The sequence below is a fragment of the Magallana gigas genome, chromosome 6 (assembly GCF_963853765.1).
Source record: "Magallana gigas chromosome 6, xbMagGiga1.1, whole genome shotgun sequence".
Classification (NCBI taxonomy): Eukaryota; Metazoa; Mollusca; class Bivalvia; order Ostreida; family Ostreidae; genus Magallana; species Magallana gigas.
The window spans coordinates 1,393,162-1,419,880 of NC_088858.1; the positions used below are offsets into that span (position 1 = coordinate 1,393,162).

General features: G+C 33.7%; 2 protein-coding genes across 3 annotated transcripts in view; one reads left to right on the plus strand and one right to left on the minus strand.

The window, feature by feature from the left end:
- The window catches only part of LOC105319446 (uncharacterized), a 39,490-nt gene extending 34,267 nt beyond the window's left edge, over positions 1–5,223 (minus strand). The window contains exons 1-4 of one of the 2 annotated variants that reach the window (XM_066086987.1): positions 5,117–5,223; positions 4,083–4,144; positions 3,673–3,776; positions 3,039–3,155 (exon numbers count right to left, since the gene is read on the minus strand). In XM_066086987.1, the coding sequence (XP_065943059.1) occupies positions 3,039–3,155; positions 3,673–3,776; positions 4,083–4,099 (238 nt within the window). In that variant the 5' untranslated portion in view covers positions 4,100–4,144; positions 5,117–5,223. Of the gene's footprint in view, positions 1–3,038; positions 3,156–3,672; positions 3,777–4,082; positions 4,145–5,116 lie in introns of those variants that run through there. The other variant, XM_034469253.2, reaches the window with a different exon arrangement.
- Positions 5,224–5,305: 82 nt separating this feature from the next.
- Positions 5,306–26,719, plus strand: part of LOC105321141 (uncharacterized) — a 52,668-nt gene continuing 31,254 nt past the window's right edge. The window contains exons 1-7 of the mRNA XM_066086994.1: positions 5,306–5,533; positions 6,955–7,113; positions 9,033–9,158; positions 11,151–11,312; positions 11,426–11,464; positions 11,832–11,888; positions 12,014–12,139. Of these exons, the coding sequence (XP_065943066.1) occupies positions 6,975–7,113; positions 9,033–9,158; positions 11,151–11,312; positions 11,426–11,464; positions 11,832–11,888; positions 12,014–12,139 (649 nt within the window). The 5' untranslated portion in view covers positions 5,306–5,533; positions 6,955–6,974. The remainder of the gene's footprint in view (positions 5,534–6,954; positions 7,114–9,032; positions 9,159–11,150; positions 11,313–11,425; positions 11,465–11,831; positions 11,889–12,013; positions 12,140–26,719) is intronic.

Genomic DNA, 26,719 nt, shown 5'->3' on the forward strand with positions numbered 1-26,719 from the left:
GATTTGTGCTGAGATCCAAACACTGTTTCACTTTCGGTTTGTCCGAGTGACTGCATAGGAGAGTTGATTAAAAATCAACTCCCAAAAATGTATCCCCCATTGTGGCCCCACCCTACCCCCAGGGACCATGATTTGAACAAATTGAATCTAAACTACCTGAGGATGCTTCCAATTTAAATTGAGCTTTTCTGGCCTAATAGTTTTTGAGAAGAAGATTTTTAAAGATTTTCTTTCTATATAAAAATGTATCCCCCATTGTGGCCCCGCCCTACCCCCAGGGACCATGATTTGAACAAACTTGAATCTACATTATCTGAGGATGGTTACCCGCCAATTTGAGCTTTCTTGGTCAAATAGTTTTTGAGAAGAAGATTTTTAAAGATTTTCTCTATATATTCCTATGTAAAACTTGATCCCCCAATTGTGGCCCCACCCTACCCCCAGGGACCATGATTTGAACAAACTTTAATCTACACTACCTGAGGATGCTTCCATTAAATTTGAGCTTTCCTGGCCTAATAGTTTTCTTAAAAGAAGATTTTTAATATATATTCCTATGTAAAACTTGATCCCCCCATTGTGGCCCCACCCTACCCCCAGGGACTATGATTTGAACAAACTTGAATCTACACTATCTGAGGATGCTTCCATTTTAATTTGATATTTTCTGTCCTAATTGTTTTTGAAAGAAATTTTTTTTATAGATTTTCTCTATATATTCCTATGTAAAACTTGATCCCCCCATTTTGGCCCCACCCTACCCCCAGGGACCATGATTTGAATGGGCTTGAATCTACACTACCTGAAGATGATTCCATTATAATTTGAGCTTTTCTAGCCTAATAGTTTTTGAGAAGAAGATTTTTTAAGATTTTCTCTATATATTCTTATGTAAAAATTCATCCCCCTATTGTGGCCCCACCCTACCCCCGGGGACCATGATTTGAACGAACTTGAATCTACACTATCTGAGGATGCTTCCACTCAAATTTGAGCTTTCCTGGCCTAATAGTTTTTGAGAAGAAGATTTTTAAAGATTTTCTCTATATATTCCTATGTAAAACTTGATCCCCCAATTGTGGCCCCACCCTACCCCCGGGGACCATGATTTGAACAAATTTGAATCTACAGTACCCGCAACATTATTTTTTACAATCCTATCCTATCGTATCGTGTATCAATCCTATCCTATCGTGCGTGTTTACTGTTCTATCGTGCGTTAATCCTATCCTATCGTGCGTTAATCCTATCAGGTTTATCGTTTAATTTAAACAATTCTTCCGTTTATCCTATCGTGTTAATCGTTTCGTGCCTTTTCATAAGCATGTAAATTTATTACTAAGTTGCAACTCGTTCGGTGCTCCGTATACGAATATTTATCGAACAAGAATTGTAAAATCCTATCCAACATTCCGTCAGGATACTAATTTTTAAATTTTAAATTTTTTTAGATCAAAATTAACTAATATTATATGTAAATCATATCTGTTAACATTGAAAATGAAAAACGAAGTTCTTAGGAACAAGGTAACATATTTACCTGTATATCGAATATATTAAATCGTAAGCAGAGTGTATACCTACGTAAACATTAACTTTTATGCAATATAATTTTGTTGCATCATATTTTACAGAAACAAAACTATTTATGATATAATTTATATTTATTTAAAACCCCAGTTGTATTTTGAACCCGTTATTTACCGTGTGATATTTGATTTCAGGCTGAAATGTTCTCGGCAATCAGCTAGGGTGTGTGGTAATGAAAACAATGTTAACAAATCGTACGCGGAATGTGCATAAATATTTATTTAACTTGTCTGTAATAATTCGTTTTTAATGCATCATTTTCTTATACAGAAAGAAATGTACTTATGATAGATTTTATATTTACTTTATACAAGAGTTGGATTTATATAATTAAACCCGCTATTTTCCGAGTGATTTAATCTCGGGATGAAATATTCGCGTCGATCGGCTAGGGTGTTTGGTAATGAAAACAATACAGAACATTTATTGATCATTAAAGCTCATAATTCTAGTTGAAAAAAAAATAACTGGTAATTTTTATACATTCTATAAATGATGCATCGATGATTAACAACTCTGCAATTGTTACTCAAAAGAAATTCCACGTAAATCTTTATTTATACGTGTTCTCTCTCAAATTCTGCCATTTTTAGTTTGTTCGTGAATATCGTTTAAAGCGATCATACGTTTATCATGAACATCGTTTATCCTTTCCTATCGTGTATCAATCCTATCATATCGTGCGTGTATGTGTATACTGTTCTATCGTGCGTTAATCCTATCCTTTCGTGCGTGTATACTGTTCTATCATGCGTTAACACTATCCTATCGTGCGTGAATCCTATCCTATCGTTTATCTTGTAAAAAATAACGTTGCGGGTACTGTACACTACCTGTGGATGCTCCCATTGTAATTTGAGCTTTTCAGGCCCAATATTTTTGAGAAGAAGATTTTTAAAGATTTTCTCTATATATTCCTATGTAAAACTTGATCCCCTTCTTGTGGCCCCTCCCTACCCCCGGGGACCATGATTTGAACAAACTTGAATCTACACTACCTGAGGATGCCTCCACACAAGTTTTAGCTTTTCAGGCCAAATAGTTTCTGAGAAGAAGATTTTTGAAAAATACCAACAAATTTTCAATAATTCTCAATTATCTCCCCTTTTAAGAGGGCGTGGCCCTTCATTTGAAAAACTTGAATCCCCTTCACCTAGTGGTGCTTTGTGCCAAATTTGGTTGAAATCTGCCCAGTGGTTCTTGAGAAGAAGATAAAAATGTGAAAAGTTAACAACGACGACAACGCCGACAACGACAGACAACGGACAAATTGTGATCAGAAAAGCTCACCTGAGCCTTTGGCTCAGGTGAGCTAAAAAAGGTAACAAACCTCATCCATTCACAACACAAAAAAATTGTAAAACATTTGTAACATCAAGTGTAAAGTTGAGCTCAAACACTTAATTTAATTTAAACTATCGATGTGAACCATTGGAAGAAGTTTGTACCTTCTGGAGATCGTAAGTTGATGAGAACTGCAGTCTTTTCGGCCAAAGAAACGTTGGCACCAGAGGACTTTATGTTGACACTGTTGAAGGTAGGCTGCCTACTGAAATCACCTGACACTGAAAAAAGAAAGAGAGAGGTCAAGAAGGGTTCTTTAGAACTCAAACCCAGGGCCCCTGGCACACTGTGCCACTGAGAACCACTGAGAAATGATACACTGCATGACTGACAGTGACTCAGCTGTTCACACAAATTATTTAAGAACACCATCTTATATTAAAGAGGGCTGGAGAGTTGTGACCATTTTTAGACTCAATTTATCTCCTCGATATAAAGATCTCTGATATATAGGTATGAAAAAATAAGCTAAAGTTTCACAATTTTTCTTTACTAAATAATATGGTTATGGATAATAAATCATGTTCTAAAATTTCAAGGATAATGTCCTACACAGGGATACATGACGTCATTTCAAGTCATTTGGTCCTCATTGATTTTGAAAAGGCCTTTGATTCTAAACAATGGTCATTTTTTTATATAAAGTTTTTTGGTTTTGGAGAATATATCATTCAGTGGATAAAATTTTAAGGTTAATTTGTTGACCGTCCAGCCTCCATAGGTTGACAGTATACTGACTTGTGACTTCCGGTAGCTGCATTCCATGTGGCTGGTCTATGGTCACTGTATCTCTTCCTGACACCAGAGACCCCCCTCTTGCCTTAATGTTGACTGTGCGAGTACTAATTAAATGATTTTACATATGCATATAAATTGGGAAAATTAAACACAAGGCATGGTATTTTTTTTATCAGGTTTGTGATACACCATTTTTTCATTAAAATTAAACTTACCAGTATTATTTTAAGAAATTTTTTAGTCAAATAAAAGCATATTTTCCAATAGTGAAATTAACATCATCTCAATTGGCACTTTGTAACAAATCAAGAAATTTTAAAATCATGTATTTTAAAATGTATAAACTTTTAATTACAGATACAGAAATTTGAAAAAGATTTTGACAATACCTGGTACTCATGATCACTTACCTTTGTTCATTGTCCATTTTAAAGTATTTTCATAAAATAAGGTGAAAGATGGATAGGGGCACCTGTCAAAGATGAATTTAAACCATGTAATAATTTTTGAAAATGTTAGAGCAAGTGGGTGTTCATGTGGCTCAAATAAAATGAATTACGCTAAAATGGTTTGATTGGTATAAAGATATGTACCGGTAGATCAAGTACGAGACAAAATAAATACCAAACACAGTGGATGAGTGTGGATTAGACAAATTAAATAAATAACCAGTGTGACAGTCAGACCAGTTTGAATACCAGTGCCAGATAGCTCTGTTGGTAGAGCACAAGACTAGAGATTCAAGGGGACCAGGTTCAAATCCTGGTCTAGCTGTGGTCCATCATTTCTCCCATCCCTTTACACCAGTTTACACATGCAGGTTGTTCAATTTTTGTGATTTTGGCATGATATTTAATGTATAATATATATCAAATAAAATTGTCAATTAAATAAAATTACTAACTACCAAAGTCTGACTTTCAAGAATTACAATAGCAACAAGTTCAAAAGTGTTGATTACTCATGTGCTGACAGCCCATTGCAGAAATGGTGGACAATGCAAAAAAAAAAAAACCCCACCAATGAATCTTTAAGATAAACCATTTTCCATCATATAAAGAGTTAAACAAGATGATATAACATTTGATGTTCATTATGGGATGACATTGAATTAACATGCATAACGTTATGCATGCACGCGTGTGCGTTATGAGCACTTCATGCATGTATGTACAGTGAGTACCAACGCCAATTAAAAAGCTAGATCAGGATGTTTGTATATTTACATAAAAGATCTGTACAGTGCCAATCAAAATCAGCGATAAAAACATAACAGTCCATACATCATTCTTAATTAATTCTATAGTTTTTGTTTCGGTTTGCAGCGCTCTATTTTTATATAGACGTACACATGGTACATGAACATGTATGCAACTTGCTGTCCTCGCGTGGTTTTCATCATCTCAATATTTTACTTATCTTCTCTTTTAGAGTACCTACATACCCGTGCTAAAGGATGCATCAAGTAAGTTTATGTACATCAGAGCATTCGTGATGGGAATCCATCCAACTGCAGCCAACGTGTGTTCCTATATATAGAAACCGAAAGTTGAAAGGAAACCTTTTTTCAAAACATAAGAAAGCATTAAATTTTCATATTTCTCGAGAAACAAACGAAAGCAAATGAATATTTCTTTTATTTTTATAACGCTATGACCTCGATAGAGATTAGTGATTCGGAAGTTTAAATCATAAATATTTCTACTTTCGTTTCCCTTTGAGTCAGTGCAGGAAATCCAGCGTCTTGAAAAGTTCCAAAAAAACTATAAAGTTTTTGAAAACTACCAGACATCTAAGGACAACAGTTGATGCTCTTACTTTGATAACGTTAAAACGTGTAATATGGACATTGATCATTGAGGTAATAAACATTCAGTTTTATGATTATATTAATAGTCAAAATTCATTTTCTTCCTGTCAAGGAATTGGCATTATTGCCATTTTTTTTTATCAAACCTCTGTTTGATTTTCTTTTAAAATATTACAGTGTTGCTGCCAGAATAGTTCATAGTTAGATATTTTTATAGTTCATGTGATGTTTTCTATATAAACCAAATTCATTCATGAAGACTATTGAAGTCTGGAGGGTATGAGTGGGGGGGGGGGGGGGGGGGGGGTAATTTATGCTCGTTTTAAGCTCAGTACAACTTTATGTCTGATGTGATCTGTTTGTCCCTCTGTATTTTATAACACTTGACAACTTCTCCTGAACAACTGAGCCGGCAGAGTGTTAATTATGTTTAATTAAACTATGCACATGCTGTTCATAACGAATTCATTTAAGCATCGATCATAGACAAATTAGGGCCAGATCCAATGGGAGATAATTTATAATAAGAAAATAATGAATATAGTATGGGATGTAAAAACCTTCTCTTCACAAACCAAGTAGCAAGTATTATTGGTAACAAAACTTTTACAGCTTCTGAAAGTAGAACTGAAGATTCTGCACGAAGCATGAGACGACAACATACAGTACATATAGCTACCCCCCCCCCAATAACAGGCATCAGGAATTTGAAGGCTCCCACATTTGGAGATTGAATAGTCTTTAAAATCTTTTTCTGAAGAACTTAAATTAGAGTGTATTTTCATACTTTAACCTATTAAGATCAGAAAGCGGCCACAACGGGAGATCCACTTTTTTTTAATATAAATTAATATACAAAAACTTTTTCATGTAAAAACCTAGTGGGTGTAAAACACCGGTTTGTGAAATATGTGTGAAATATAATGTTAAATTAAGATATTACAGAAAAGTCACTTGTTAGGAAGTAGGATGTAATGAAAACTCTATCAATTATAAGGAAGTTGCACATTTTTCCATGCCTCATATTCTATAAATGGTGTCTTACATGTATATAGAGATGCAAAAAAAAATATAATGAATTATTAAAGTTTTAAAGAACTAAAAAATCTCTGTTCAGTTGAGTTATTAGAGTATTCAAGGATTTTTCAAACATGTCCCAGGAAGAAACTGCATGAGGAGAGGGTCACAATAGCGTCAGATTTATCAATACTGTATTTGAACTTTATAAAAATAAACTTGTATCTCCTGTATTTGTAAAATTTGAATGCTTGCATTCAGTTTATCATTAAAAATAAGTTTGACAAAAATTACTAAATATTAATACTTTTTGTATTGTATTTTATTTTCTAAATTTAGTAGACTACTTGGGTCAAAGTTAGGTCAGAGTTGGACATTATTGCCCAGGTGAGCAATATGGCTCATAGGCCTCTTCTTTATTTCATCTGGTTTCTTTTCTCTCTTTTTCCATGAAGTTACATATAAGAGAACAACTATGTCAGGTTTTCCTGGAGGAGGTCCACCCGGGGGTTTTGGTGGTTTAAACAATGCAAGTCTGTTTGGACAAAACCCCATGGACATCTTTGGTCAAGGCGGAGGTCAGGGATTGGCTAATCTGATGGGGAATGGAGGAGGTATTGAAGCTTTTAAAAAATTTTTAAAAAGTTTTAAATTTATTGTACCCTGATTGTTAACTGCAATGAAAGGCATTTGTTTTGATTGTCATAAATATAATTTTTTATATTAAATTCTGATCTAAATGCTGCGTTATGGAATCTAATGTACCGATATTTGTCAAAGGACTAAGTGCGGTTTTATGCAATTTTTGCCTCCCAAAATCAAAGTTTTAGAAAGAGCTTTAAAATAAGGTGAAAGATAGTTAAAATCATTTTGGAAATAAACGTGTAAAAGATTATCACCACAGTGACGTCATAATGTAGAAATGACGTCATGAATATTGCATTATTTTGCTAAATTGATGTTTTGTAGCAAAATATGGGTGTTTTCCGATGGTTTTTCGACTGGGAAACATCGAGCGCAGGCTTGCTCAAGTACCATTTTTTAGTATAATATGTATAACTATCTGAAGAAAAACATATGTTAAAATCGCACTTGAGCAGACCTGCGCTCTATACTTCCAAATGCAAAATATTTCTGACAGACATTTAGTATATATTTGTCAATATATTAATAAATTTAATGATTAATATCTTAATAAGTCAGGATTTCTGAAGATTCTGATTTGTGAAAATAAGGAATTAATGTAACTTTTTAATGTATCGTAACACCTCAAGCTAAATTTATAATTTTAACCTACAATAAAGTTTATGATAATTATTTAGAATGCATTATAGACTTTGCTTCAACAAATTGTATGATAATAACATTTTGGAAGAGGAAGTGGTAAAAAATTATAGAAATATAGATTCTATGACATTTAGGGCGAATTTATTGATCAAAAACTAGTTTAGGTTTTAATTCGGTTTTGCAAACTTTTCATTTATTTGCAAAACTGGTTTTGAACTAGTTTTAAACTAAAACTAGTTTTTGTGTTTATTGGCTTTAAACTGAAACAAGTTTCCAGGAAACCTAAAACCACCTTCGAGTGCGGTTTCGGGGGTTTTAAATCCTTTCAAGATGGCGGAGGGGTGTTCAAAAAGAGTTGTTGATGCTCAAGTGTGGCACATGTATCAAAGGATGAGCTCAGTAAAGCATATGGGTATCGTTCTAACGTTAAACATACGTGTCTCAAAGGATCTATGATGGTACATATAGTACTGACCAAAATAATAATGTGGAAGAGAGCGATTCCATTAATACTAACACCGAGAATTACACTCTGCAATTTACAACAGGCAAAGGAAAAACTTTCAAAATGGTTGATGAAAAAAAAGAATTCATTGAAAGATCTGCTCATAACATTTTATTTTAGTACACATTGTAATGCATGTAATACGTTCGCCTGTCTTGTTTCAAACGCCTTGAGTGAATCAAATGATCTCCATTGATATACGTGTAGAAAAATGAATATTAATATAGTTTTTCATAGCAGCATTCACTTTTCCAAAATATTGATATGGTGTTAAAAGCCAATTTTGCAATGGGTTCGCAGAATAACCTAATATGTGGGTATTGCCAGGACAAAAATGTCTGCACTGTCTAATAAAGACTTTCATGCAAATGCAGATGAGTTCAAAAATTATCTTTTTTAAATTCCAAGAACAAATCCAGTAGGTATGCGACTGCAATGACAGTCAATTTTCCAAACTAACTTTCCATTTAGTGCTAAACCTTCAAACCACCTAACTAGTTTCAAACAGATATGAAACTATTATTAAACCATAAACCTAAACTCGAACTAGTTTTTGATCAATAAATTTGCCCTTAGATGGTAAAGAATTTTGGCACAATGGCCATTTAAAGGAAATTGTATTAAACATGTTCACTAGTTCACAGTTAATAATTAAAACTAATTACGAAATCATGAAAGTTTTTCTAATCTTAGTATCAGACATCATAGCACAAGTTAATCATTAAATGATCAATTCCTTAGGGCAAGGATTTCCTGGAGGCGGACTCGGGGAGATGCTTGGGGGAGGGTTCGACCCGAGTGTCCTGCAGGGAATGTCTGAGGAGGATCAGAGAGCTGTGCTGGCAGCCATGCAGGAGGGAAACGAAGGTATATGCTTTAGCCTTCTGGTAGATCCTTACACACTCCTACAAACAGCCTACCAGTAGATCCTTATCTTACATACAGCCTACTGATATATCCTTACACACTCCTATAAACAGCCTACCAGTAGATCCTTACACACTCCTATAAGCAGCCTACCAGTAGATCCTTACACACTCCTATAAACAGCTTACCAATAAATCCTTACACACTCCTATAAACAGCCTACTGGTAGATCATTATCTTCCAAACAGCCTACTGGTATATCCTTACACACTCCTATAAGCAGCCTACCAGTAGATCCTTACACACTCCTATAAACAGCTTACCAATAAATCCTTACACACTCCTATAAACAGCCGACCAGTAGATCCTTACACACTCCTATAAACAGCCTACCAGTAGATCCTTACACACTCTTATAAACAGCCGACCGGTAGATTCTTTTCTTACAAACAGCATACCAGTAGATCCTTACACACTCCTATAAGCAGCCTCTCAGTAGATCCTTACACACTCCTTTAAACAGCCTACCTGTAGGTCTTATCTTACAAACAGCCTAACTGTAGACTTACAAACAGCCTGACTGTAGACCTACAAACAGCCTAAAAGGAGACCCTTACTCACTCTTACAAACAAAGCTAGATCCTGTTAACTGCTCTCAAAAACAGCCTAACCATAGGTCCTTACTTACTCTTGCAAACAGCTTAATGGTGGGCCCTTACTCGCTCTTACAAACAGCCTAGCAGTTGATCCTTTTTTGTTGTCAAAAACAGTCTTATTGTAGATCCTTACATTCTCTTACAAACAACCTAATCATAGATCCTAACACTCCTACAGGCTTACAGTAGATCCTTACATGCTCTTACAAACAGCCTAATGGTAGACTCTTACATGTACATACAAACATCCTATTGCTAGTTCCTAACACTAGATCCCAACACACTCTTACAAACAGTAGATCCTTACATGCTCTTAAAAACTGCGTAATGGTAGATCCTAACATACTCTTACAAACAACTTTACAGTAGATCCTTACACACTTATACAAACAGCATAATGATAGATCCGAGATAATATTCAATTTCAGCTTACAAACAGTAGATCCTTACATGCTCTTAAAAACTGCGTAATGGTAGATCCTAACATACTCTTACAAACAACTTTACAGTAGATCCTTACACACTTATACAAACAGCATAATAAAAGATCTAATATGATATTCAATTTAAGCTTTTCAATGAGGTCAATATGTACTTTTATAGACCTGCTGATTGTATTTTGACTGAGGACAAAATCAAGGTCAATGTTGGCTCCTCAGTTTTATAGAAGCATTTATTGACTGATATCAAAAGGCTATAATTCTATTGTAATACTTTCATGTTAAATACTGAAATCTGATTGGTTAAGACGCAGTTAATAATATTTTCTATTACCCTCAGCGTTAGCAACGCACTTAGCAGCGGGTAACATTAAAAAATGTAACATGTGCGAAAATTATGCGCGTACGGTTCGCTGTAGAATTCACGTTATTCCTATTTAAAAGCAGTAAAATTTTCTTAAAAATTAAGACATTCAGTATAACAAAATAAATAGTGCTTGTTTGGGAGGATAACAGTTGAAATTGACACCCCTCGAAAACCATTGTCAACCTCCGCTTCGCGTCGGTTGACAATGGTTTTCTCGGGGTGTCAATTTCAACTGTTACCCTCCCAAACAGGCACTATTTATATATTACATGTATCCTAATAAATCTTGAACTTTACCATGTGTATTACCCTTAAAGATAATTTACAGTTAACAATGGATAAAATTTATCATGCGTGGACGTTTATGTTGCTTGATGTCACAATACTGCACATGTCAATCCCACATCACATGACAACAATTGTCTTACTAGTATCAAATGATTCGGAGAAATACAATATATATTTTTATTTCATAGATAGAAAATATTTCTAAAAACTGGTATAACATTTCAATGAATGTTCTCTTCAGGGGGAATGCTGAATCAAGGAGGCCAATTTGGTGGTTTAGGGGGAATCATGAATCCTGGAGGTGGAGGGGGCATGCTTAATCCAGGAATGGGAGGCATTCCCGGTCTAGGAGGACAGGGTTCCATGGGATTCCCCGGAACAAACACCTCTATGGGTGGAAGATGTAAGCACTAAATGGAATAACTATATGCCACTGTAGATGTAAAAAGAATTGTGGTTTATATGGCTTTTCGTATTTGTTCATGTGTCTTTTTATTGCACTTGGTCTTTTTTTAGTCCCTGGAGGAAGTTCTGAACCGAGCGCTAACCAACCAAGTAAGTTTTTGTGAATGGGTGGAGATGTTTACTAAACAGATACATGAAGTACTACAGTAGGGTTTCATTGATATTGGTGGACATTATTTTTTATTGTTAAAGTAAAGTTAGCATTTTCTAGGTAAATATATTCATGAACATTTGTTCTTATACAAATTAAATTTTCTTACTTTCATTGAATATTTAATTGATAAGAAATTGATGTAGAAGTATTTACAGAATTTAAGTGTATTTCTTTAAAGATATCAAGTTATATGCAACTTAAGTGTTATGTGTTTTAAAACAGGCATCTTATCTGACTTTAGTCTGCATTGTTTTGAATTCATCTAGAGTGATTTAGTGTATATGAATTTACACTGTTAAACAGGTGGCCCACCTCCAACTGATGCTTTTTCTCGTGAAATCCGAGCTGAAACTGAGAAAGGTATGTCGTTATTTCTAGGACAAATAGAACAACTTGGGCTTTTCCTGTAATTGTGAACTAAGAGCATTGGATGTGTGACATTTTCGATCATCTCACAGTGACTTTGTTCTCTTTTTCTTCACTAGCGGAAGCATGCCAAGACCCTTATGCCCTTGCAGGAATGGACACTATTTTTGTCCTGGACACATCAGAAAGCATGAGAGGGGAGGGGATAAGTCAGGCCAAGGGGGCCGTAGAGAGGCTCATGTCAGGTCAGATCCCTAATCTGGGTCAAGATCCTTAAAACAAAAAATCCTCAGTTTAAAATTGATTGTGATACGTACTATATATCTGGTAATTTTCATGATGATCTAATTTTCACGTTTTTAGCAGTGTCTTTTGTATTGAAAAATATTAAATATACAGAAATTATATCCTGCATTAATTAGGGTCTTCCGTTTCCAACGGAAGACCCTCTTGTTATTCTATTGTTTCTTTTTATTATTAGGGTCTTCCGTTTCCAACGGAAGACCCTTTTGTTTTTCTACGGTTTCTTTTTTTTCTTATTAGGGTCTTCCGTTTCCAACGGAAGACCCTCTTGTTATTCTATTGTTTCTTTTTATTATTATTATTAGGGTCTTCCGTTTCCAACGGAAGACCCTTTTGTTTTTCTACGGTTTCTTTTTTTTCTTATTCTTATTATTATTATTCTTTTTATTTTTTTTCCAACTCAATTATTTCAAAAACGCTTGCATCGATTGCTTTGATATTTTCAGGATATATGTGTTTTTGAAAGATCTCTATGATATGAAAAAAATATTTGATGACGTCATCACATTCGTCAGATATTGACGTTTTTCACGTTTTAAAAAGTGATTTTGTCCGGAGCTTTTCTCCTTTTTGATTCAAGATAAAGCCACGAGTTTTACAGGGAAGGAAGAACTACCATTTTACTTATGACATAAGGCTGGAAACTCAATTCGGACACTTCCGGTCGAAACCGGAAGAAAAACCATTTTTTTTCAATTTTCATGTTTTTTGATTTTAAAGATTAAACGTACGTATCTTACAGTAATTTTCATGCTGAGTACGAAACTGAAATCCGTTTAAAAATCGTACGATGCATTACAGAGATATCGGGGTTTAAAAATTGATTTTTCCGGAAATTTTGTTTCCGCGTCCTTGGTTTGAAAAAATAGCGTAATGTTTATAGTAAAATTAACTCGTACCAAAAATTATTGTTAAGTCGTACTTGAACATATTCGGATTTTTTTTGTTAAGTCGTTCTTGAAATCAAAAAGGTTTTTGTTAATTCGTACTTAAAATCATTCGGATTTTGTTAAATCGTACCAGGAATAATTCGATTTTTTTCATCTTTTTATTTGAGTTACTCTTGTTATCGGTTTAAGAGCTCTGCTTCTGAAAGGAACTTCCAGCTTTACTTCCGACATTAACGGAAGACCCACTCGTTGCTTTGCAACGAGCTTTGCTCTAGTTATTATTCTTTTTCTTTATTTTTCTGACTTTTTTAAAGCTTAATATCTCAAAAAGTTTTCAACGGATTCACATGAAATTTTCAGGGATTATGGAGTATCACTGTCCCTTAAAGGTATTAAATTTTTAACTACAACGTCACTTCCGTTTTTACGTTACGTCAATTTTTAAATTTTAAAAAAGTGATTTTGTCCAGGGCGTTTTTCAAAAATGCTTCAAGATAGAGACTTGGAATTTTCTGTGTTGAAGCATTGATCGTTTTTATTTGGACATAAGGCTGGAATTTAGTTTCCGTCACTTCCGGTCCAAACCGGAAGTGTTTTAAAATTTTCGAAAAATTTTCGAATTTTTCGTTTTAATTTCAAATGTTCACGAGATTTGTAGAGTTGGTTACGCTAAATACGAAACTGAAATCCGTTCGAAAATCGGTTGATGCATTACTGAGATATCGGGGTTTTAAAATTGATTTTTCCGGAAATTTTAATTCCGCGTCCTTGGTTTAAAAAATAGCGTAATGTCCAATGTAAAATTAACTCGTACCAAAAATAATTGTTAAGTCGTACTTGAACACATTCGAATTTTTTTTGTTAAGTCGTTCTTAAAATCGCAAAGGTTTTTGTTAAGTCGTACTTAAAATCATTCGTATTTTGTTAAGTCGTACCAAGAATATTCGATTTTTTCATCTTTTTATTTTAGTTACTTTTGTTATTGGTTTAAGAGCTCTGCTTCTTACAGGAACTTCCAGCTTTACTTCCGACATTAACGGAAGACCCACTCGTTGCTTTGCAACGAGCTTTGCTCTAGTTCTTATTATTATTATTCTTTTTATTTTTTTTCCAACTCAAATATTTCAAAAACGCTTGCATCGATTGTTTTGAAATTTACAGCTTTAATGTGTATCTGAAAGATCTCTATGATATGAAAAAAAATTTTGATGACGTCATCAAATTCGTCAGATATTGACGTTTTTCAAGTTTTAAAAAGTGATTTTGTCCGGAGCTTTTCTCATTTTTGATTTAAGATAAAGCTATGAGATTTACAGAATAGGTAGAAATACCGTTTTACTTATGACATAAGGCTGGAAACTCAATTCGGACACTTCCGGTCGAAACCGGAAGCAAAACCAATTTTTTTGTTTTTTCATGTTTTTCAATTTTAAAAATTTCACATACCTATCTTACAGTAATTTTCATGCTGAGTTCAAAACTGAAATCCGTTTTTAAATCGGACGATGCATTACAGAGATATCGGGGTTTAAAAATTGATTTTTCCGGAAATTTTGATTCCGCGTCCTTGGTTTAAAAAATAGCTTAATGTTCAAAGTAAAGTTAACTCGTACCAAAAATAATTGTTAGGTCGTACTTGAACACATTCTGATTTTTTTTGTTAAGTCGTTCTTGAAATCAAGAAGGTTTTTGTTAATTCGTACATAAAATCATTCGGATTTTGTTAAGTCGTACCAGGAATAATTCGATTTTTTTTTCAACTTTTTGTTTTAGTTACTCTTGTTATTGGTTTAAGAGCTCTGCTTCTTACAGGAACTTCCAGCTTTACATCCGACATTAACGGAAGACCCACTCGTTGCTTTGCAACGAGCTTTGCTCCAGTTATTATTAAGGTCTTCCGTTTCCAACGGAAGACCTTCTTGTTATTGCTTTGTTTCTGTTTCCCTTATTATTATTCCTTTTTTTTCTTACGCATTTTTGTGCACGCGAGTTCTCGGGAACGGCTTGGCTGATTTTAATGAAACTTTCAGAACTAACACATATTGATCTGAACCTTATTGGAAATTTTTTATATTGATGACGTCATTTCCGTTTTAGAGATATTGACGTTTTTACGATTTTTAGAGGGTCGGCTTGTCCGGTGATTTTCTCCTAAACGAAAACAGATATTTGATTCAAATTTTCAGGGTTTATAGACCTATGTTTGTGGATATGACAGAAGCATTTTCATTGTTCTGTGACAAAAAACACCGAAGCTCGCCTGAGCTTAAAAATTGAGATAAAAAGCGTCATGATTTTTTTGTGGTTTTCTTTGAATATATTTTTTCAAAAAAGTATTTTGTTAAGACTTATAGAACAAAACAACTTTAAAAAGTCAAGAACTTTCATTTGACATTAGGGAAAAGGGGCTGGCCCTTTAAATTAAGGGCCGAAAGGGCTCTAAAGTATTCTAATAATATCTTTTTAATGTGAAGTATTTTGTAATACTTTATAGAAGCAATTATGTTCATCGTAACGTTATGTACCTATACATGACAGTTGTTTACTCCTTTGTTACGTATTCAGGGATTTTAAGGGGCCAGCAGTCCGAAATTTTGATCTTATATATCTGAAAGTGGAGAGAAATTTTGAAAAGCAATGTTGAACAAAAGATGCTCCAAATAATATCGTTTACAGTTTGCAACCAAAATTTTTTTGTTATCCGGTCCCTAAAAGGAGTTATAGGGTCGGCCCTTAAAACGATCTCTTCCAGACATCTCGAGAACGGTACATTATTTCTACATACTTGTTGAACAAAATGTGTTTAAAATGACAAGAGCTTTCTTTTTATATCACGAAAAAGGGGCTGGCTATTCAAATTTGGAGCCGATAGAGTTCTAAAGTCTTTTAATCATAACTTTTAATTGTGAAATATTTTGTAATACATTACGGAAGCAATTATGTTAATCGAAATGTTATGTACCTATACATGAAAATTGTTTACTCCTATGTTATGTAATAAGGGATTTTAAGGGGTCAAAAGTCCAAACTTATCATCAACGTCCCAAAATTAAAAAAAAAAGCAATTCTAAGGAGCAGTATTAAACAAAATATGCTAAAAAATGTGATTAACAATCTGCAACCAAAACTTGTTTGTTATCCGTTCCCATGATCTCTTCCAGATAATTCAAGAACGGTTACAAATTTCTAAACTTTTTACACAAAATGTATCGAAATCAAAAGACCTCTTATTTGATATGAAATCAAATGTGGCTGGTCCCTAAATTAGGGATCCAACGGGGTGTATAATCCTTCATCCATCGCTCTTTTAGATCACATCTGCATTTCCTGATATGTTTCGTTGATGAAGATAAAAGGCAAGGTCATTTCCTCTTCTAAAAATCGGACGGAAGACCTCCTCGTTGCTCGCAACGAGATCGTGTCTAGTTAAGGTCTTCCGTTTCCAACGGAAGACCTTATTGTTATTGCTTTGTTTCTTTTTCCCTATTATTATTCTTGTTTTTTTTTCTTACGCATTTTTGTGCAGGCGATTTCTCGGAGATGGCTCAATCGATTTTCATGAAACTTTCAGATCCAATAGATATTAATTTGAACTAAATACATATTTTTTTATTTTGATGACGTCACTTCAGTTCTTGAGATAATGACGTTTTAGCGATTTTCAGAGGGTCGGCTTGTCCAGGGATCTTCTCCTAAACGGTAAAAGATATTGAGTTCAAACTTTTAGGGATTGTAGACAAGAGATTGTAGATGTGCTATTTGGCATTCATATTTGTCATGCTCAAACGGCGTTAAAGCTCGCCTGGTCCTGAAAATTGAGACTATAAAAAGTCGTAATTTTTCATGGTTTTCTTAGTTTATCTCTTTTCTGAAAAATATGTTGTTAACACATGTAATGCAAAAATGTTAATATTTAGAAGACCTTTCACTTGATATCAAGAAAAAGGGGCTGGCCCTTTAAATTAGGGGACCAAAGGGCTCTAAAGTCTTTCATCTGTAGCCCTTTACTGAGGGATATTTTGTGAATAGTTATAGAAGCAAATATGTTTATTTTACAGTTATGTATCCAAGCAATGTAATGATTATATCATGTGTTACGTAATTAGTGGTTTTTAGGGGCCAAAAGTCCAGAATTTTGATCAAATATATCTCAGAAAGAAAAAATATTTTGAAATGCAGTGAAGAAGAAAAGATGCTCAGAATGATGAATTAAATTATATGCAATTTTCAAAATTTCGTTAAACGGCCCCTATAAGGGGTTAAGGGATCGGCCCCTAAAATGTTCTTTCCCATATATCTCAAGAACGGTAACGAATTTCTAAACAGTTGTTAAACAAAATAGGTTGGGATTTAAATGACCTTTTATTTGATATCAAGAAAAAGGGGCTGGCCCCTATAATTAGGGGACCAAAGGACTCTAAAGTTTTTTATCTGTAACCCTTTACTGAGGGATATTTTGTGAACAGTTATAGAAGCAAATATGTTTATCTTACAGTGATGTATCCAAGCAATGTAATGATTTTATCATGTGTTACATAATTAGGGGTTTTTAGGGGCCAGAATTATAGAATTTTGATCACCAATTTCTCAGAAAGGAAAAATATTTTGAAATGCAGTAAAGAAGAAAAGATACTCAGAATGATGTACTAAATAATATGCAATTTTCAAAATTTCGTAAAACGGCCCCTATAAGGAGTTAAGGGATCAGCCCCTTAAACGTTCTTTCCTATATATCTCAAGAACGGTAACGAATTTTTAAACAGTTGTTGAACAAAATGTGTTGAGATTTAAATGACCTTTTATATGATATCAAAAAAGGGGCTGCCCTCTAAAATTAAGGAACTAAAGGGCTTTAAAACTTTTCATCTGTAGCTCTTTACAGAGGGAAATTTAATGAAAGGCTATAGAAGCAGATATGTTTATCTTACAGTTCTGTATCCAAGTAATGTAATGATTTTTTAGGGGTCAAGAGTCAATAAACTAGGACCAGCTATATCTCAAAAAGGAAAATATTTTGAAATGCAGTGTAGAAGAAAAGATGCTCAAAATAATGTACTATACAAAATGCAACCTTCAAAATTTGGTTCAGCGACTCCAATAAGGAGGTAAGGGACTGGCCCCTAACACTTTTTTTCTCAGATATCTCAAGAACGGTGACGAATTTCTAAACACTTGTTGAACAAAGCTCTTATCCCTGAAACAAAATAGTATCTGGCCCTTAGAATGTAGACCCCGTTTTTCTATTCTAAATTATGTTTAGCTATTAAATAGCAAAATCACGATCGAACATATATCTCAAATTCTAAAATCAGACGGAAGACCTCCTCGTTGCTCGCAACGAGATCGTGTCTAGTTATTATTCTTTTTCTTTTCTTCTGACTCCTTTTTTGCTTCATAACTCAAAAGGTGTTTAACCGATTTTGATGAAATTTTCAGGGATATTTGCAAGTTGGCGTCATTCAAAAATGTTAAAGTTTTAAAGAGAACGTCACCTCGGTTTTGACGTGACGTCATTTTTAAAAATTTCAAAAAGTCATTTTGTCCCGGACTTTTCTCAAAAACGCTTTAAGATAGAGGCTTGAAATTTGCAATGGTTATGATTTGGTCGATTTACCTCTGTAATAAGGCCGGAATCGAAAATCTGTCACTTCCGGTCGAAACCGGAAGTGAAACAAATTTTTCGAAAAAATGAATTTTCTGATCAAATCAAAAATGAATATGTGTTTTGTAAAGCTTATTAAGCTGAATCTAACACTGAAAGCCGTTTTAAAATTGGACGATGCATTACAGAGATATCGGGGTTTAAAAATTGATTTTTCCGGAAATTTTGATTCCGCGTCCTTGGTTTGAAAAATAGCGTAATGTTCAAAGTAAAATTAACTCGTACCAAAAATAATTGTTAAGTCGTACAGTAACACATTCGGATTTTTTTTGTTAAGTCGTTCTTGAAATCGGAAAGGTTTTTGTTAAGTCGTACCTAAAATCATTCCTTTTTTGTTAAGTCGTACCAGGAATAATTCGATTTTTTTATCTTTTTATTTTAGTTACTCTTGTTATTGGTTTAAGAGCTCTGCTTCTTACATGAACTTCCAGCTTTACTTCCGACGTTAACGGAAGACCCACTCGTTGCTTTGCAACGAGCTTTGCTCTAGTTATTATTGGGGTCTTCCGTTTCCAACGGAAGACCCTCTTGTTATTCTATTGTTTCTTTTTATTAAGGTCTTCCGTTTCCAACGGAAGACCTTATAGTTTTCGTACTGTTTCTTATTATTATTATTATTTTTTTCCACGAATTTTGTGCACGCGATTTCTCGAAAACTATTCGGCCGATTTCGACCATTTTTTCTCAGATGATTGCCAGTGGTCATAATTCTAGAAGTTTTTTTAAATTTTGAAATCGGCACTTCCGGTTCCGATTTACGGCCGATTTTGTAAGTTTTTACGACTAATTTTGTGCAGACATAAACTCAGAGACTATCAGAGATAGGAATATGAAATTTTCAGGATAGGTAGACTAAAGGTTGAAGTTGTGCACAATGTATTTTTGTTGCGCCAGTGGCGCCATTTCTTTGAGCTCGCATAGGCTCGAAAATTGGGTACGAATTTCGAATCAAATTTTTCATACGTTTTGATCTGTATCTTTTTATGAGTTGATATTTTGTTAAAACATATATAACAAAAGTGGTAGATAATCAAAAGTTCTTTTCAACAAAATCAAGAAATAGGGGCTGGCCCCTTAAATTAGGGGCCAAGACAGTCATAAACTCTATTACGAATAACTTAAAAACGATAAAGATTTTGTAATGCATTATAGAAGCAAAGTTGTTGATCGTACCAATATCTATAAGAAAAAATTATTGCCACGCCCTTTTATTACGTAATTAGGGATTTTTAGGGGCCAAAGTACTTAAACTTTGACGAAAAATAACTAGAGAAGTATACATATTTTGTTAGACATCATAGAAGAGAAAATGTTTGAAAAAATGATTTAAATTGATTCCACTTATCAAAAGACGAATTTTTGTCCCCATTAAGGATCTAGAGGGCTGGCCCCTAAAATATTCAATCATTTGTATCTCAAAAGTGATCAACAATTTTAGATGGATGTAAGAACAAAAAATGTTAGTATTCATGAGACCTTTCGTATAAAATCAAGAAAAAGGGGCTGGCCCCTTAAATTAGAGGCCAATAGACTCCTAAACTCAATTACTCATACCTTAAAAATGATCAAGATTTTGTAATGCATTATAGAAGCAAAGTTGTTGATAGCAGCAATATCTGTTTGTAAAACTCATTTCCAAACCCATTGATGACGTAATTAGAGATTTTAGGGGACTAAAATATTAAATCTTTAATGTGCTGTATGTTAAAAAGCAAAACTCTTTGTTAAGCATTTTAAAAGATATTGACAATCGTATACATTATCTAAAAGGAGGTGGTTGAGGGAGAATTCTGAAATTTCATTGATATTTTAATCGAATCGTTTAAAAAATTAAACGGAAGACCTACTCGTTACTCGTAACGAGATCGTATCTAGTTATTATTATTATTCTTTTTCTTTTCTTCTGACTCCTTTTTTGCTTCATAACTCAAAAGGTTTTAAACCGATTTTGATGAAATTTTCAGAGATTTTTGCAAGTTGGCGTCCCTCAAAAATGTTAAAGTTTTAAAGAGAACGTCACCTCGGTTTTGACGTGACGTCATTTTTAAAAATTTCAAAAAGTCATTTTGTCCCGGACGTTTCTCAAAAACGCTTTAAGATAGAGGCTTGAAATTTTTAATGGTTATGATTTGGTCGATTTTCCTCTGTAATAAGGCTCGAAATGAAAATCTGTCACTTCCGGTCGAAACCGGAAGTGAAACAAATTTTTCGAAAAAATGAATTTTCTGATCAAATCAAAAATGAATATGTGTTTTGTAGAGCTTATTAAGCTGAATCTAACACTGAAAGCCGTTTTAAAATCGGACGATGCATTACAGAGATATCGGGGTTTAAAAATTGATTTTTCCGGAAATTTTGATTCCGCGTCCTTGGTTTAAAAAATAGCATAATGTTAATCGTAAAGTTAACTCGTACCAAAAATAATTGTTAAGTCGTACTTAAACACATTCGGATTTTTTTTGTTAAGTCGTTCTTAAAATCAAAAAGGTTTTTGTTAATTCGTACTTAAAATCATTCGGATTTTGTTAAGTCGTACCAGGAATAATTCGATTTTTTTTCATCTTTTTCTTTTTATTACTCTTGTTATTGGTTTAAGAGCTCTGCTTCTTACAGGAACTTCCAGCTTTACTTCTGACATTAACGGAAGACCCACTCGTTGCTTTGCAACGAGCTTTGCTCTAGTTATTATTAGGGTCTTCCGTTTCCAACGGAAGACCCTCTTGTTATTCTATTGTTTCTTTTTATTATTATTATTATTATTCTTTTTCTTTATTTTTCTGACTTTTTTAAAGCTTAATATCTCAAAAAGTTTTCAACGGATTTACATGAAACTTTCAGGGATTATGTAGCATTATCGTCCCTAAAAGATGTTAAATGTTCAACTACAACGTCACTTCCGTTTCAACGTTACGTCAATTTTTAAATTTTAAAAAAGTGATTTTGTCCAGGGCGTTTTTGAAAAACGCTTCAAGATAGAGACTTGGAATTTTCTGTGTTGAAGCATTGATCGTTTTTATTTGGACAAAAGGCTGGAATTTAGTTTCCGTCACTTCCGGTCCAAACCGGAAGTGTTTTAAAATTTTCGAATTTTCGAATTTTCCGTTTTAATTTCAAATGTTAACGAGGTTTGTAGAGTTGGTCATGCTGAATACAAAACTGAAATCCGTTTGAAAATCGGACGATGCATTACAGAGATATCGGGGTTTAAAAATTGATTTTTCCGGAAATTTTGTTTCCGCGTCTTTGGTTTGAAAAATAGCGTAATGTTAATAGTAAAATTAACTCGTACCAAAAATAATTGTTAAGTCGTACTTAAACACATTCGGATTTTTTTTGTTAAGTCGTACTTAAAATCATTCGGTTTTTGTTAAGTCGTACTTAAAATCATTCGGATTTTGTTAAGTTGTACCAGGAATAATTCGATTTTTCATCTTTTTATTGTATTTTCTCTTGTTATTGGTTTAAGAGCTCTGCTTCTTACAGGAACTTCCAGCTTTACTTCCGACATTAACGGGAGACCTCCTCGTTGCTTTGCAACGAGCTTTGCTCTAGTTATTATTCTTTTTCTTTTCTTCTTACTCCTTTTTTGCTTCATAACTCAAAAGGTTTTAAACCGATTTTGATGAAATTTTCAGAGATTTTTGCAAGTTGGCGTCCCTCAAAAATGTAAAAGTTTTAAAGAGGACGTCACCTCTGTTTTGACGTGACGTCATTTTTAAAAATTTCAAAAATTCATTTTGTCCCGGACTTTTCTCAAAAACGCTTTAAGATAGAGGCTTGAAATTTTCAATGGTTATGATTTGGTCGATTTACCTCTGTAATAAGGCTGGAAATGAAAATCTGTCACTTCCGGTCGAAACCGGAAGTGAAACAAATTTTTAGAAAAAATGAATTTTCTGATCGAATCAAAAATGAATATGTGTTTTGTAGAGCTGATTAGGCTGAATCTAACACTGAAAACTGTTTTAAAATCGGACGATGCATTACAGAGATATCGGGGTTTAAAAATTGATTTTTCCGGAAATTTTGTTTCCGCGTCCTTGGTTTAAAAAATAGCATAATGTTTATCGTAAAGTTAACTCGTACCAAAAATAATTGTTAAGTCGTACTTGAACACATTCGGATTTTTTTTTGGTTAAGTCGTTCTTAAAATCAAAAAGGTATTTGTTAATTCGTACTTAAAATCATTCGTATTTTGTTAAGTCGTACCAGGAATAATTCGATTTTTTTTATCCAACGGAAGACCCTCTTGTTCTTTTCTTCTGACTCCTTTTTTGCTTCATAACTCAAAAAGTTTTTAACTGATTTTGATGAAATTTTCAGAGATTTTTGCAAGTTGGCGTCCCTCAAAAATGTTAAAGTTTTATAAAGAACGTCACCTCCGTTTTGACGTGACGTCATTTTTAAAAATTTCAAAAAGTCATTTTGTCCCGGACTTTTCTCAAAAACGCTTCAAGAAAGAGGCTTGAAAATTTCAATGGTGATGATTTGGTCGATTTACCACTGTAATAAGGCTGGAAATGAAAATCTGTCACTTCCGGTCGAAACCGGAAGTGAAACAAATTTTTCGAAAAAATGAATTTTCTGATCAAATCGAAAATGAATATGTGTTTTGTAGAGCTTAATTAGCTGAATCAAACACTGAAAGCTGTTTTAAAATCGGACGATGCATTACAGAGATATCGGGGTTTAAAAATTGATTTTTCCGGAAATTTTGATACCGCGTCCTTGGTTTATAAAATAGCGTAATGTTCAAAGTAATATTAACTCGTACCAAAAATAATTGTTAAGTCGTACTTGAACAATTCGGATTTTTTTTGTTAAGTTGTTCTTGAAAACGGAAAGGTGTTTGTTAAGTCGTACTTAAAATCATTCGTATTTTGTTAAGTCGTACCAGGAATAATTCGATTTTTTTTATCTTTTCATTTTAGTTACTCTTGTTATTGGTTTAAGAGCTCTGCTTCTTACAGGAACTTCCAGCTTTACTTCCGACATTAACGGAAGACCCACTCGTTGCTCTGCAACGAGCTTTGCTCTAGTTATTATTCTTTTTCTTTATTTTTCTGACTTTTTTAAAGCTTAATATCTCAAACAATTTTCAACGGATTTTAATGAAACTTTCAGGGATTATAAAGCATTATTGTCCCTTAAAGATGTAAAATTTTGAACTACAACGTCACTTCTGTTTTTGCGTTACGTCAATTTTTAAATTTTAAAAAAGTGATTTTGTCCAGGGCGTTTTTCAAAAACGCTTCAAGATAGAGACTTGGAATTTTCTGTAATGAAGCATTGATCGTTTTTATTTGGACATAAGGCTGGAATTTAGTTTCCGTCACTTCCGGTCCAAACCGGAAGTGTTTTAAAATTTTCGATTTTTCGAATTTTTCGTTTTAATTTCAAATGTTTACGAGGTTTGTAGAGTTGGTCATGCTGAATACGAAACTGAAATCCGTTTGAAAATCGGACGATGCATTACAGAGATTTGGGGGTTTAAAAATTGATTTTTCCGGAAATTTTGATTCCGCGTCCTGGGTTTAAAAAATAGCGTAATGTTTATAGTAAAATTAACTCGTACCAAAAATAATTGTTAAGTCGTACTTAAACACATTCGGATTTTTTTGCTAAGTTGTTCTTAAAATCAAGAAGGTTTTTGTTAAGTCGTACTTAAAATCATTCGGATTTTGTTAAGTCGTACCAGGAATAATTCGATTTTTTCATCTTTTTATTTTATTTTCTCTTGTTATTGGTTTAAGAGCTCTGCTTCTTACAGGAACTTCCAGCTTTACTTCCGACATTAACGGGAGACCCACTCGTTGCTTTGCAACGAGCTTTGCTCTAGTTAGAAACGGAAGACCCTCTTGTTATTCTATTGTTTCTTTTTATTATTAGGGTCTTCCGTTTCCAACGGAAGACCCTCTTGTTATTCTTCGGTTTCTTTTTATTAAGGTCTTCCGTTTCCAACGGAAGACCTTATTGTTATTCTTCGGTTTCTTTTTCCCTATTATTTTTATTCTTTTTTTTTCTTCCCATTTTTGTGCACGCGATTTCTCAGAAACGGCTCAACCGATCTCCATCAAATTTTTAGATGTGATAGATAGTGGTCTGAAGTTGATAGCAAATTTTTTGCACTGATGACGTCACATCCGTTTTGGAGATATTGAGATTTTTCTATTTTTTATATGGGTATTTTGTCTTCTGTTGTTCTCCTAAACTATAAGAGATTTTGAGCTCAGATTTCTACGGTTGGTAAACAAAAGATTGAAGTTTTGCATGATTGTTGTTTTGTATGTTTAGCACTACTGGCGCCAAAGCTCGCTATGGCTCGAAAATTGACATTAAAAAAGCGTCGTAATTTTTTGTGCTTTTGTCTCTTTATCTCTTTTCTGGATAATATTTTGTTAAAACATGTAATGTAAAAAAAGTTTATATTTACAAGACCTTTCTGCTGATATCAGGAAAAAGGGGCTGGCCCCTCAAATAAGGGACCTAAAGGGCTCTAAAGTCTTTTACCCATAACTCTTTACCGAGGGATATTTTTTAATAAATTATATAAGCAAATATGTTTATCTTACAAATATGAAGCCAAGCAGTGTAACGATTTTCTCATATGTTACGTAATTAGGGGTTTTTAGGGGTCAGAAGTCCAAAACTTTGACCACCTATATCTCAAAACGGAAAAATATTTTGAAATGCAGTATAAAAGAAAAGATGCTCAAAATGATGTCCTTAACAACATGCAGCCTAAAAAATTTGGTTCAGCGGCCCCAATAAGGAGATAAGGGACCGGCCCCTAAAATATTCTTTCTGAGATATCTCAAGAATGGTAACGGATTTCTGAACACTTGTTGAACAAAATGTCTTTATAATCAAATGACCTTTCATTTGATACCAAGAAAAAGGGGCTGGCCCCTAATATTAGGGACCTAGAGGGCTCTAAAGTCTTTTTCCTATAGTTCTTTACCGAGGGATATTTTGTAATAAATTATAGAAGCAAATATGTTTATCTTACAGTTATGAAGCCAAGCAGTATAACGATTTTCTCATGTGTTACGTAATTAAGGATTTTTAGGGGTCAAAAGTCCAAAACTTTGCTCACCTATATCTCAAAAAGAAAAAATATTTTTAAATGCAGTATAAAAGAAAAGATGCTCAAAATGATGTCCTTAACAACATGCAGCCTAAAAAATTTGGTTCAGCGGCCCCAATAAGGAGATAAGGGACCGGCCCCTAAAATATTCTTTCTGAGATATCTCAAGAATGGTAACGGATATCTGAACACTTGTTGAACAAAATGTCTTTATAATCAAATGACCTTTCATTTGATACCATGAAAAAGGGGCTGGACCCTAATATTAGGGGCATAGAGGGCTCTAAAGTCTTTTTCCTATAGTTCTTTACCGAGGGGTATTTCGTAATAGATTATAGAAGCAAATATGTTTATCTAACAGTTATGTAGCCTAACATTATAATGATTTTTCTCATGTGTTACGTAATTAAGGATTTTTAGGGGCAAAAGTTCAAAAATTTGATAACCTATATCTCAAAAAGAAAAAATATTTTGAAATGCAGTATAAAAGAAAAGATGCTCAAAATAATGTACCTAATAACATGCAACCTTACAATTTTTGTTCAGCGGCCCCAATAAGGAGATAAGGTCCGGCCCCTAAAATATTCTTTCTGAAATATCTCAAGAACGGTGACGAATTTCTAAACACCTGAAACAAAATAGTATCAGGCACTTAAAATGAAGATCCTCTTTTCCTGTTTTAAATCATGTATAGCTGTTAAATAGCAAAATCAAGATCGAACATAAATCTCAATTTCTAAAATCAGACGGAAGACCTCCTCGTTGCTCGCAACGAGATCGTGTCTAGTTATTATTATTATTCTTTTTCTTTTCTTCTGACTCCTTTTTTGCCTCATAACTCAAAAGGTATTTAACCGATTTTGATGAAATTTTCAGAGATTTT